Below are 13914 nucleotides of genomic sequence, written 5' to 3' on the forward strand. Positions count from 1 at the left end.
GGGATTTTCATTTTAAACTAATATAAATGTCACCACTAAACCAAGATGGTCGCCAATTCTATAAACTATTATGCATTCTATAGGATGGAGATTTCCTTCCTAGAATAGCTATAAGTTTAATGATTTATACATATTGCACACTCTTTTATAACCACAAAAAAGGGTTTTAAAACTAAAAGAATATAACAATCATATTTAGAGGATTTTAAAATAAAAGAAAGATTGTATTTGAAAAATAAAATAATGATAGTAAGGAAAACATTAAATAAAGTGAAAAGAAATAAATTTAATGTTGATTTATGGAAAGACGAAACCACAAGAGACATTGATACCAATTGGATGTCTTCGGATACAATCAGGCATACATTAACACATTTTGGAGTAAAGAAAAAGAGAATACCTATTTCTTTGCGCAAAAAGCCATCTAATATACCGGCAGTTGAGCCACCACATCCAGGAATGTCTTATAATCCTTCGTTTGATGATCATCAAAATTTATTACATGAAGTGGCACAAAAGGAAATAGAACTTATAAAAGAAGAAGAACATCTTAATAGAGTTACTACAAAAATGTTCAGAAAGGTACATCTATCTATATTCATACATTGAAAATAGCTTATTATATTAGAATTTTATTCCAGGTTTCACCCGAAGAAAAAGAGAATAACTTGATAAAAGAAATGTCAGAGGGTCTAAAATCAGAAAATGATAAAGATCCTAATGAAGATGAGGATGATAACCCAACAGTAAGGTTTGTAAATCCAGTTGTTAGAGATCACAAGAAAACACGTGTGCAAAGGCGCAAACAAAAAGAACAGAAAGACTTGGCACATAGAAAAAGACAGGAAAAGGTAGAAAGAAAAAAAAACTCAGATATATATAAATTGAAACTATTAAACAGTCAATTGGCTGCTAAAGAAAGGAAACAAAAAATATTAAGAGAAAAGAGGTTAAAGAAGAAAGCACTTAAAGCAGCAGGTACTAAAACTCTTAGTAAAGTTAAATTTGAACCCTTAGAACCTGATTTTAAATTATCTAATGAATTAACTGGGAACTTACGAAATACTGAGCCAGCTAATAGTCTGTTGAAAGACAGATTCAAGTCTCTTCAAAAAAGAAATATTGTTGCTCCTGCTAATATTAAATTGTAAGTATACAATACTTTTTTACATAAATATAAAAAAAATAGTACATTTTTGTTAGGTGAATGTGCTAAAAGATTAATTTTTACTAAATTTCTTTAGAATAATTTAAATATTTATAGTAGTTACATAAATTTTGTTTTCTTAAATATTAATTATATTTTCTTTTATATTTTATATTTTTGATACTTCCTTTTAATAAATTTATAGATTTTATTGATAATATCTACCTTTTATTATTACAGGAAACGAGACAAAGCTAGAGTGAAACGCTTTATGAAACCAGATCATAAAATTGATATGACAAAATTGACATAAAATGGTTTAAACATTTAAATGAAGTTATAATTTGCGTAAAATTATGTATATAAATAAAAGCTAAGTAATAATTGCTGTTTATGTACAATATTAATAAATAGAAAACATTTTTTTTACACAATTTATTGTCTATATAGAAAAACTAAATTACTATTTGAATTACATGTTTTGAAAACATTATATTATGACATGACAAACTTTTTAAGTATTATGCTAATAACAAGTAGATTTTGTATAAAAAATGATGTTTTTCCAAAGAAATAATAATGCTGATAAATTAAAAAATACCTTTGCAAACAATTTTAAATAGTAGATTTTATTCTTCTATGATGTCAGATAATGATTCCTCTGCAAGCTCATAATTTGCATTTAATTTGTATTAATTTTCTACATAAAAATCAGCAGTATCTTTGAGAATATCTTCAATGAATGGTTCTTGAGATTCCCTATCTTCAATAGATATTTCTTTTTGTTCCTCTACATCATCAATATATTTCATCTAATAAAATTGAATAATAAAAATTTCAAATGTAATTAAATAATCCACATTATTAATTTGATAATATTTATTTACTTCATCTAAAGTTTCTTTACTTAATTCTTCTTCTATAAAGTCTGCTGTTATCTCAAAATCAATATTTTCAGAGATGTCCTCTATATGTGACACAGATTCTAATTCTTGTGGTATAGTTTCAGACCTCAATTTAATTTATGTTAATTTTTATAAAAATTTTTTTATACAAAAATATTGCATTTTCGCAATATTTTGTAAAATTAAAAGTATAAAAAATAACATATAATTAATGTAATTACTTACGATTTAATAATGTGACTTCGAAGTTTTAATTGTCTTTTAATAAGTAAATCTTTCAAGAATAAGAATGACTCAATACAACTTAATGTTATTAGATCCTGGCGACTAGAAGGACACTACAAAATATTCAGATATGCATACAATTAATGTAATACAAAATTAGTCTTTTAAATAATTAAAATAAATATCGAAACTTTAACGTTATTTACACAATTATATTACACAAAATCTGAAATTAATATACAAAGATGTTTTAGCATACTTTTAGTAAACACATTGCGTTATACTTCAAATCATAAATTGTTTCCAAAAGTGCTCTTATTTTGCATTCTAATTTTTTCAAAATATATCTCGCAACGCTAATTTTCGTTCTTTCTTTATGAAGTACAGCTTTCAGTGATGAGAAACGAAAATTAATGTCATTCTCTTCTCGACTGGCATTTTCTATCAATATTAAATATTTTTGTTCTGCCTCAGGATCAAGAATATTAATAGATGAAAGATATCCTTTCGTATTGTAAAACTTCTTCTTTAATCGTTCCAGCACTTCATTCTGTACTTTTGCAATTACTATATTTTCTCTTATAAAGGCAGTTCGTACACCCATTCTCTTTTTGCAATCAATTGCTGCATTTCTATACACAAAAAGAACATAATGTTACTAAACTTACATAAATATATATTATTACAAAATAATATACATAAAGTTAAATAATTACATATATTAATTTATTATTAATAAAAAATATTCAATGTAAATATATTTAAAAAGAAGAAAAGTATATTTCAAATTTTTGTAAGATAAAGAAAAATAAAATCTAAAGTATTACTTAAGAATGATATTGGTGTCAATATTTGATGAAACTCTTGTAGAAATTTGTATTAATTCATTTTTTAACATAATATTTTCTCTCATCAATCTTTGATTTGGCAAATTTATATGTTTGTTAACTTCTTTCTGAAACTGTATCGCTAAATCATGAAGACAATCGTACATTTCATTTTTGACCCTGTATTGAAAAAGTCCTGTAAATCATTTTTTAACAAAAAACTTTCTCCTCATTTTTTGTTCACGATAAGATAAATTTTTTCAATGAAACGTATAATGAATAGGATATTAATACATTTCCTTATCAAATTCAATCTTTCGATTAATAATTTCCATCGTTTCTTTTATCCTTTTTTCATTCTCCACCATTTGCACCTCGTTTGCTTGGAACTTTTCTTTCAGTACATCTTGCACTTTTTTAAAATCTTCCAAAACATTAATTCTCACACCTAGAAAAATGGTTGAACTTTTCTTTAGAAACATAATTTCTTACGAACAAATATCAAAGAACGGCAGAATGTAAAAAGAATGAGGAAAAGAAATCTTTATAAGTTACTTAAGACTTTGATCTGAGAAATTAATTCAACCTTCGTTTTTTTGTACTTTCGAGCAAACAGTTCTATTTTCTCTTCGTGTAATCTTTTACTTTCTATTCGATCATTTTCTATGATGTCGATCTTTTCTTTTAAGCTTTCTACTAAATTATTTTGGGTTGAAAGTAGTTTGTTTAAATTTGCAATCTCTTCAGCCGTTTCTGCATCTACTATAGCTGTTTGTTCATTTGTAGTTTCGATTTCATTTAGTAATTCGTCGTTTCTTTCGTCAAACCTAGATATTAATTTCGATACTGATCTCTAATACTTTAAAAAATGTCCTAATTTTTATCTTCTATTATGTTATATAGTATTAACATGTAGGAAAGCATAACGAAATTAGATGTATTTATGAAGTTTAAATTCAATTTTAACCTGTTTATTCTATTTTCAATATCTGCAATTTTAATACTATAAAAGGTTCTTTGTAAATTAATAATCGTTGGCAGTTTTTTTTGGTCTTCATCTTCATACGATTGTAATTGTGTTGACAATGAAATATTTCCCTTGTCTTTGCCGAATAAATCCACCATTTTTCGTAATATAAAAATTGAATACTCTTTCATATACCATATACTAATGTATATGAAAGAAAATAATATAAAAGAAGATTGTCAGTGAATGTTAATATTGTATATATTATTTATGTTATTTTGTATATGTTATTCGATTGTTATAAACAAAAACGATATTATGTCAGATTTTTGTAATTTTTTATCAAATATTGTATTATCCTTTTTTATTTGGTATTAGTAAGTTTTTCTAGATTTGTATTATCTTCTTTTCTTTATACACATGTAGATTTATTACTATAGCAATAAATTATTTTGTATTTATATAGTAATTGAAAAGAGGAAATAAAAGTTATATATATATAAATATATAATGATCGTTTATTAACTTACAACAGCGATTATTAATAATAATAGACTTTAGTTTCAGTTCAATGAACTGTATGTTTTTGATTTATAAATATATTTGGTCAATTTGTATATTTTCCTTTGTAAGCAAAATTTCAATGTCAAGAACAAATTGTGTTGTTCATTTGTAGGTTATGTTACCAAGCTTCACGGTAAATTTATACGTATAAATACACAATTAGTTGTATATTATCATCAACAATGTAACTTTTTTTAGTTTCGAGTTTTTATTTTTCCAGTTTTAGAAGCATATAGCCAATATTTGTACAATTTGGAGCTAACTTCAGTGATTCAATACAACAGAACAATATAACACGCAAAATTTTATAAAGCAGTGATGAAACAGCTGATCCATCGATTTTTAAGTGAATAACATATTTCGAAAGCCTAGTGATAATAAAACAATTGTAAAGCACTGTCTTTTTCGTATGAAAAGATAATATTTTTGAAAGTGATCATAAATACTCATTTATGTGATAACCGAAAAAGATGTGCGTTGACGTGTCTCAATGACGTAACTTTGTCTTTCTGCCACGAAAAGTCGAATCCAACGAAAGGATATTTTAAAATGAATTCAAGAATATCTTTATCAAGCTGTTCAAACTAAAAGTAAGAGTCTAAATATAATTACTACAATGTAATTTCTGTCATATTTTACGGTGTATTCGTTGAAGTTTAGGTTATAGAACACAACAAAATAACATTTTTGTAAATATTGTATACAAAAAATGTTGATGTGTCAAACGTGGTTTAAAAGTTGAAGCTTTCCTATCATGATGGTTTAATAATGAAATAAAAATTTTAATCTATAATACATTTATATCATAAAAGATATCTGTAGATTATCAATAGAAAATTTTTTATAATACATGTTCTTTCTATTAAAAGTTATTTATTGATAACTGATATTTATCTTATTGATATTGAATTGACAACTGAATTGATTTTATATTCACATCAAGGTCAGCTGATTAACAAATTACAATCAAAATATAATTTGGAAAAATGAAGCTAAGAAAAGAGTTGATTTTACTCTTGCTGGTGATGTCTGCTGCCTCGGAGTCAGATGTTTCCAAGAAACGATCAGATACTTCTGAGGAAGAAGCAGAAGAAGATGTTAGTTTAGAAGAAAATGCGTTTGAACATTTGCAAGAACTAAAGGCTTTGCATGACAGTATTTTGAAAATAGTACCAGCCAATGAACCATATCTTAATGATAAAATTACAAAGAGAAAAGAGGGAACAGAAAATGAACCAAACACAAGGGATGAAAGTCCTGTAATGAAAAATGTCTGGATGAAAACAATGATAGCTCAAACTAAAAATATAGATTTACCAAATAATAATTTAAGAATTGAAGAAGAGGATAATGAAAAATGGGGCGAAGAAGAGCAACTTGAACCTCTTAATGATGAGCCTCAAGAACCACTTACTCAGGAGCAACAGGAAGGTATTTCAATTAAAGTTTATTGCAATTTTTATAACATAATTAATTTATATTTTGAATAAATAATTAATTTACTATTTAATTAAAATAAACGTTTTAACATTTTCAGCGGAATTAACATTTAAGAAGGCACAGAGTCTCTTAAATGCAACACGCTCAAATAAAGAAGAAGCCTATAAGTTATTAACTTCTGCAGCAATTCTGGGACATCGAGAAGCTTGGTCTATGTTAGCATGGGCTCAGTTGTTGGGTACACAATTTGGTTCAGCTTCTTCTGGTCAAGATATTTCAGCAGCTTATGAAATTTTTAAGGAACTTGCTGAAACTGGTTTACCATCTGCTCATATGGTTTGTAAATTTTTATATATGTGTTTATATGTTTTTTTATTTACTATATTGTAGGATCTTACTACAATTAGTTTATTTAAAACGGATTAAACAGGTATTGGTTAAACAGGAAACAATGATTGTTTAACGTGAACTAAATACAATAATGTACTATAATTAAGACAACTAAATAGCCACTACGTCACTACGGTTCCAACGCTCTCTCTCACGCGGACCACACTCTTGACAACGCTAGCAATACCATTTTGACAACGCAGTTCGCACTCTCTGACTTCTCGATTCACACTCTCTGACTTCTCAACTAACACTGACTATTAATTCATCTTTCTCCCTTAGCATCCCTTTGTCTTTTCTCTTAGCCCCACCACGCACGTGTTCCGCAACCGCTCGTGGCCAGTGTCACGTAGGCCTCTTCCGCGTAACTATCGATTGAAGGACCGACGATACATTGTTGGGCCTGTTGGCATTTAGGCTTTCTCGCGACATTGTTTGTGGTTCAGCCGGTATCTCTTAGGCCTTTCGTCCACGATACTACAATATGTTACGTTATTATTATATGTATAAATGAATTCTTAATAAATAGGAGTTGTAAGTTAATAAATACTTATGGGCAAATTATTTTCAGGGTATGGGCTTTCTATATGCAACTGGATTAGGTGGAGTACAAGCATCACAAGCGAAGGCACTGCTGCATTACACAGTAGCAGCACTTGGTGGTGATAATCGTGCACAAATGGCCTTAGGCTATCGTCACTGGGCTGGAATTACAACTCCCGCTTCTTGTGAGAGAGCTTTAGATTTTTATCGTAAAGTAGCCAACAAGGTTGCAGAAGAGGTTTCCTTTAGCGGAGGACCAGTTGTTCAGAGAATTAGACTTTTAGATGAACAGGAGAATCCAGCATACAGCTCAGGAATCTTTGATCAAGATCTAATAGAATATTACCAATTATTAGCAAAAAAAGGAGATATACAAGCTCAAGTGGGATTAGGGCAATTACATTATCAAGGTGGAAGAGGTGTACCACTGGATCATGAAAGAGCATTACAATATTTTCAACATGCTGCTGATGCTGGGAATCCCCTTGCTATGGCTTTTCTAGGAAAAGTAATAAATATTAAATTTTAAACTAAATAATAACTTATTACTTTCTGTTATGCTACAGATATTTTTGGAAATTATATAATGTTGATATTCATCAAATTATTTTTAATAGTATATCGTATTTTTATAGATTTATTTAGAAGGCAGTGATATAGTTAAACAGGATAATGAAACAGCATACAAATACTTCAAAAAAGCTGCTGAACTTGGAAATCCTGTTGGTCAGAGTGGGTTAGGTCTTATGTATCTTTATGGAAGGGGAGTTGAAAGAGATACTGCAAAAGCTCTTCAGTACTTTAGCCAAGCTGCAGAGCAAGGATGGGTTGATGGACAACTTCAACTTGGCAATATGTATTTCAGTAAGATTAAAAAAATTCATTTTTTTATGTAGTAAATTTTATACAATTTATTATAGTTATCCTAATAACACAATTGTCTAATAGGTGGTACAGGAGTAAGACGCGATTACAAATTAGCCAACAAGTATTTTAGTTTAGCTAGTCAGTCTGGTCATGTTTTGGCATTCTATAATTTGGCACAAATGCATGCTACTGGAACAGGCATGATGCGTAGTTGTCCAGCTGCTGTCGAACTTCTAAAAAATGTTGCAGAAAGGGGCAAATGGAGCGACCAACTAATGGTTGCTCACACAGATTACAGAGAAGGTAGAATAAACGAGGCTTTCGTCAATTATGCTCTCCTTGCAGAAATGGGTTATGAGGTAGCACAGAGTAATGCTGCATTTATATTGGATAAAGGAGAAACTACAATATTATCAGAAGAAGAGGGATTAGTTAGGGCTCTTGCTTTATGGGCAAGAGCAGCTGCTCAAGGATATTCTACTGCTCAGGTATGTTATCTTCTGCGCAAATTAAGTAAGGAAAATCATTTATCCGGAAACTATCGAATTATTATTAAAAATTTTATCTATTATTATTTGCAAAAAATTTATTATAACAGGTCAAATTAGGAGATGCTCATTACTACGGTCGTGGAACAAAAGTTGACTATGAGGCTGCAGCTACTCATTATCGATCAGCGTCTGAGCAACAACATAATGCGCAAGCAATGTTTAACTTGGGATACATGCATGAACGTGGCTTGGGTCTTGCTAAAGATCGGCATCTAGCCAAACGATGTTATGATCTAGCGGCTGAAGCTAGTCCAGATGCAAGAATTCCTGTAGCACTGGCTCTCATTAAACTTTCATTTTTCTTTGGTCTGGAATATCTGCAAGAATTTAGCTTTGCTGATCATTTAAATAAGTGGGACCAGCTTTTGGGTCAGAACTGGGATTTATATCTTATTGGATTGCTCACTGGCATGCTCAGTTTAATTATTTATTTTCGCAGGCCACAACCACCACCTCCACCTAGAATTAACTAGTTCTTAATTATCTTTTTTCGAATCTATTTCTCTTTTCCTTTTAGATGAAGTAAAGTTTGTTACTGATGGTTCATAAATACATGCACATGTGTGCATATTGATATGTTGTTTTTATTGAGCCACCTTGTATATGTTGAGATTGTTTGTATTTCAGAAGTTTGATAGTGTGTGAGTATGTACAGATTTATGTATGTATTATTGATCTGTATTTATTATGTCAAATTCTGAAGTTGGTAGATTTGATAATGGTTACGTAATATTTTAGATTTCTTTAACTTCACTTATACATTGACTTTTGCTTTCTGTATATATACAAAACGAAATCAGATTTTAAAGAAATCTTCAAATTTTAAGCATTTGCCATTTGTTCAGTTTGTATGGATTTCTTTAAATTTTTAGATCACAAATTATTCATAAACTGATTTGGAATAGATTTTTATATTTAATATTTCCATACATATATGTATGTATATTTCGAAAAAATATAGAAATGATAATAGAATCACAAAAAAGAGTGTAAATGCTTACAAATAGAGTGAGTATAATGTTTAAGATAGAAAAAATATAAGATAGGAAACATCTTTTCATTATTATACATTTATATACAACAGGTAAGTTTCTAGGAAATATATTTTTATGATAATGTATAAAATGTATGTATAAATTAATAACATTAAAATTATGTTTTTTGATAAAGGTAAGATTTATGTAGAATACTTTATTTTATTTAAAATGATTTGTAAATTACATCTTCATATATTGACATGGGTATGTTGTGTTCTAAAAGATGTCTTTTGATTAAAATTATAAATATCTGTGAATGAAAATACATCTTTCATGTATTAATGTATAAACATTCCTTCACCGATTATGATGTTTACAAATGTATTATTTATTATTATACACTAATAAAATTTTATTACAATTCTTTGAAAGTATTAATAATATTATTTATTAGGTTTTTTTTTTGACTGTATTGAGTAGACACGCAAAAATTGAAAAAAGTTTTGAATGATAATAATGAAAAGAGAGTTTAAGCATAATTCTAAAAGTTATTTGTACAGAAAAAAAGCAAATTTAATTTTTTGCACAAAGTAATTTAGAATTCTCGAAAAGTAATTTAGAGATGTTATAATTAAATTACGTATATATGTTAAAATCTCTGAAAAAGATTCGAGAAGGCTTTGAAGATTAAACAGAAGAAATTATTTTATTATGAAATGATTTGTCAAATTCTTTCGTTACCGTGAAACTATAGAATTATCGATCTAACAAGAAATACCTTCGTGTATTGTTCCTTAATGTGACGTACAAAGGTTTAAATTATTTATAATTGGCATCTGATTGATAGAAATGCAACAGGCTAGAAAGAAAAAAAGCAAAAGTAAAAAAAAGAAAGTGAAAAAGAAATGTATCGACGAAAGAGAGACCCTGTCTTACGAACAAGAGATCTTAGATAACAACAGACAGTTGGCACGGTAAGTAAATTTACGTACAAATGATTTCAGGCTATTTAGTTAAATCATGATAAGTATTTCGATTAATCGAAAATTGAGTTTGATTTGATTTTATTTATTCTTAAATGTGTTATTACAAAATATCGTGTTTGATTTTTAAAAACTTATTACAAAATTTATGAATATACTGTATTTTATAATTTTTAAAATACATATGTACAAACTATATAAATTATATTATATATATTAAGAAAGAAATCGTTTAAAGGTTAATAAGATGTCATGACGCTGTATTTTATGTATACAACAAAAATTAAACAATGAGCGATTTAATGATCGATAAGACGATAATTTAAAAAAAAATAAATATACATTTTATGAACTTGAATATTGTTTAATCCATTTTAGCATTAAAATTATTTCATAACTAATAATTAATATTTGATGTACAATTGAAATTATTTTCTTTTTTATTTACGATCGACATCCAAATATTTTCAGAAACAATTGTCGATACAATGTTTCCTTTATAATATAAATGAACAATTTTTGTTTGATATTTTTGTTTATCAACGAAAATATGAAAATGGTAATAAGAATAAAAAATACATCAACAGGATATAAAACGGTACCTACAAAAACAGTTTCTTTTAAAAATAGTTTCTGTGCTACTAGAACTAACGAGAATATTTAAAAAATATAAAAATAAGAAAATAGAAAGGGTGAATTAAAAAATTAAACGGTTGAAATGCAAACTCGAAAGAATGTTTGGATTAAGGGAAATAAATTAGTTTGAGAAGTCGAAATGAAGAACTGGAGGAACAAGCAGAACTTGCAAAAGAGAAGTTCCGGCAGTTGGAGGAAGATCGCTCGGATGTAATCGCACATCTAAAAAGAAGTTTAGAAGAAAAAATCGAGGAGTCAAAGGAGCTTTCTGAAAGACTCACCGCTTTGGAAGAGTTGCGCAAAGATGAACTGGCTGCTCATAAGAAGAAGGAAGAAGCGATGGATAACGAATATCGCACGATGGAGAATAATTTGAGCGCAGAAGTTAAATTAGCTGGTGAAATATAACAGTTAAATTAAGTTTAATTATTTACGATTGGTTTAATTAGCAATAATGTCGATATATTGATGATATGATATTTTCTTCGAAAATCTTTTTTTATGTGTAGTATTACTAACTGTTTTAAGTGTATTGTAAGACAAACAAATTTTATTATATTAATATAAATTAATTAATATAATATATTATATTATTGTAAGACAAACAAATTTTATTATATTAATATAAATTAATTAATATAATATAATATATTATATTGATATAATTCTTTTCTTTTGATTAGCTGGTAAATTAAATGCACTGGAAGATTGGCGATTAGCCCGACTCGATCTGTTACAAAAATTCGAGAAACAAGAACAGGAAATGGCTGAACAGGAAAAGCGACATGAGGAGGAACTTTACGAAGCTGAGAAGTCTGTGGTGGTCGGGAAATCAGTGTACGTTTTGTTAAAAAATTTGATTATGTTTAAAAAAGGAATTTCACCTATATTTACATTTAATATATTTACACATCTATATTTAATATATTTAATATATTTATACACCTATATTTACATTTAATATCCCATATTTTTATATTCAATTACTTTTAGCTCCATATATTTTTCCAATGAACTAATAAATGATGAATGTTAATAATTCCAGAATATTTTATAAAAATGACTCATTCATCTAAAATATTTCGTATGAATAAATATGTCTAATTTTCTAAATATTTTGTGAAAAGACAAAATTCTATTTATGAAAGAAGTTGTAATCTTATAGAGGTTTTCAAATTATGTAGGATTTTATTATTTTGGTTTTTTTTTTTACAATTTGTCCTGAAGGTCATTTGGTAAAGTGTTATATCTTATTGGTGAAAAAAAATAAAATAAAAATAAATATAGCATGTGGGTGGCTCCCCCAGCGGAGTGCCAGCTTCGTTTTTTCTAAGTTATATCTTTATATATTATGTAGGATTGACTGCATTTTTCAACTTAATTACATACAGTGGCTTACGAAAGTATTTTGGATATTTACTATCCATGAAAGATACATGCAGATACTTTCTGAGATACTGTGAATCTATGTATCTCGCTTGTGATCGTTAAATCTAGGAATATAGAAAAATTTACGAGCCGATGATTGCGGTAACTGTATGCAATCGCGATGAATGTGTGCAGGATGCAGAAAGAGATGAAAGAACATTTGCAAATTTTATCGGAGAGACTTCTGAAGGCGGTCACATTGCGGATAACGGAAGTCATGAATCGTGCGATTCATGAAAACGTGGCATTGAATCGAGATCTTGATAAATTGCTGAAAACCAACAGGGAGCTCGATGCCATCAACATCGAACGCAAGAAAACGGAACAAACGTTAAGGCTGAAATGCGAATTGTTCGAAACCGAGACGCAGATAATATTGAATAAAACGCTGAAACAAAGGCATGCGATTCATCAAGTCGTCGAGGTGATATTATTATTATTATCGTTAAAGATAAAATGAAATTTAGCTACCTCTATCGTCTTCATGTCAACAAACTAATATGGTTTAACTAATAACGCATTTCACATAAAAATAGATATAAAGTACAATTAGCAAGTGTATATAAATAATTCCACAGGAATATGAATCGTTGATTATGTATTATGGACAAGTACAGAGAAGTAATGTTCGTCTGAAGCAATTGCAAAGTATCTTAGAAAATATAATTAAACGAAAAGATGCGCTCCTAGATAAGGAAATGAAACAATATGAAAAAAATATCCTGATGGCTAGGAATGAAAATAAACGATTAGTGAAATTAATTCAGAACAAAGAAAAAGAATTGGATGCACTTAAAACTATTTTGAATACTGCTACCATATTTCTTAACGAAGCTTTGCAGGTGGTTATGATTATTTAATTTCTCTTCCTTTTTTCTTTTTTTTGACATTTAAATCTATTTTTCTATCAATTATTTTATATAAATAAATTTATATAGGTCACAGAGAAAGCTTACAATAACCAACAATGCCTTGGAAAAATGGCACCACAACTACTGCAATCTCTCATGGAAATATTGCAAACTGAGACCATAATTAGTGCTGTAGATTACTCAGCATCCGAGGTGCATATTTTAATATTGAACCTAACTAATAAAGAACCATAAATTGAAAAGTTAAATCGTACATAAAAAGTTTAATTATAATTTAAAAACAATGTACACATATTTTATAGATTGATAATATTGATTGTAAATATACATTGGGAAGTTTGGGACTTATTGAACCCATTAAAGAAGGAAAGGTTGCTAAAAAGGAAAAGAAAGATATTCAAGAAGAAGTACAAGAAGAAGAATCATTGAAAGACTTGGAACATATATCATCTTGCTTATTGAGTGATATTAGTTCTAGTGTTTCCTCTCCTAAAGAATAACCAATTTTGTATTGTATATTTTAGTTGTGGTAATTGTTACATTGCCACATATATTAAGTAATACAAAAATTATATTTGTAGAATAATATTTT

The 13914-nt window shown here is 28.2% G+C and overlaps 4 protein-coding genes across 6 annotated transcripts; 3 read left to right on the top strand and 1 right to left on the bottom strand.

The window, feature by feature from the left end:
* Nucleotides 1-87: 87 nt before the first annotated feature.
* Nucleotides 88-1574, top strand: LOC132914564 (ribosome biogenesis protein NOP53). The gene is made up of 3 exons (XM_060973770.1): nt 88-582; nt 642-1147; nt 1388-1574. Exons 1-3 carry the CDS (start codon nt 244-246, stop codon nt 1458-1460), a joined length of 918 nt encoding a protein of 305 aa, XP_060829753.1. The 5' UTR covers nt 88-243; the 3' UTR covers nt 1461-1574.
* Nucleotides 1575-1755: 181 nt separating this feature from the next.
* On the bottom strand, nt 1756-4577 carry LOC132914575 (uncharacterized). Its single transcript, XM_060973784.1, has 8 exons — nt 4072-4577; nt 3660-3931; nt 3399-3552; nt 3105-3284; nt 2537-2909; nt 2278-2390; nt 2035-2158; nt 1756-1959 (listed from the first exon to the last, which is right to left on the bottom strand). The coding sequence occupies exons 1-8, from the start codon at nt 4260-4262 to the stop codon at nt 1840-1842; spliced, it is 1527 nt and encodes a 508-aa protein (XP_060829767.1). The 5' UTR covers nt 4263-4577; the 3' UTR covers nt 1756-1839.
* A 22-nt stretch (nt 4578-4599) lies between these two features.
* Nucleotides 4600-9000, top strand: LOC132914555 (protein sel-1 homolog 1). 2 transcript variants are annotated; one of them, XM_060973755.1, is made up of 8 exons: nt 4600-4743; nt 4856-5225; nt 5579-6066; nt 6173-6411; nt 7037-7516; nt 7644-7872; nt 7957-8363; nt 8474-9000. In XM_060973755.1, the coding sequence occupies exons 3-8, from the start codon at nt 5622-5624 to the stop codon at nt 8897-8899; spliced, it is 2226 nt and encodes a 741-aa protein (XP_060829738.1). In that variant the 5' UTR covers nt 4600-4743; nt 4856-5225; nt 5579-5621; the 3' UTR covers nt 8900-9000. The 2 variants fall into 2 exon arrangements, with proteins under 2 accessions (XP_060829738.1, XP_060829737.1); XM_060973754.1 differs by having other exon boundaries at nt 4602-5225.
* Nucleotides 9001-10045: 1045 nt separating this feature from the next.
* On the top strand, nt 10046-13894 carry LOC132914559 (cilia- and flagella-associated protein 157). Of its 2 annotated transcripts, none has more exons than XM_060973762.1 (7): nt 10046-10377; nt 11148-11419; nt 11706-11859; nt 12586-12874; nt 13029-13292; nt 13389-13514; nt 13625-13894. In XM_060973762.1, exons 1-7 carry the CDS (start codon nt 10253-10255, stop codon nt 13820-13822), a joined length of 1428 nt encoding a protein of 475 aa, XP_060829745.1. In that variant the 5' UTR covers nt 10046-10252; the 3' UTR covers nt 13823-13894. The 2 variants fall into 2 exon arrangements, with proteins under 2 accessions (XP_060829745.1, XP_060829746.1); XM_060973763.1 differs by having other exon boundaries at nt 10289-10377; nt 10974-11419.
* The last annotated feature ends 20 nt before the right edge of the window (nt 13895-13914 follow it).

The sequence above is a fragment of the Bombus pascuorum genome, chromosome 15, assembly GCF_905332965.1.
Source record: "Bombus pascuorum chromosome 15, iyBomPasc1.1, whole genome shotgun sequence".
NCBI lineage: Eukaryota > Metazoa > Arthropoda > Insecta > Hymenoptera > Apidae > Bombus > Bombus pascuorum.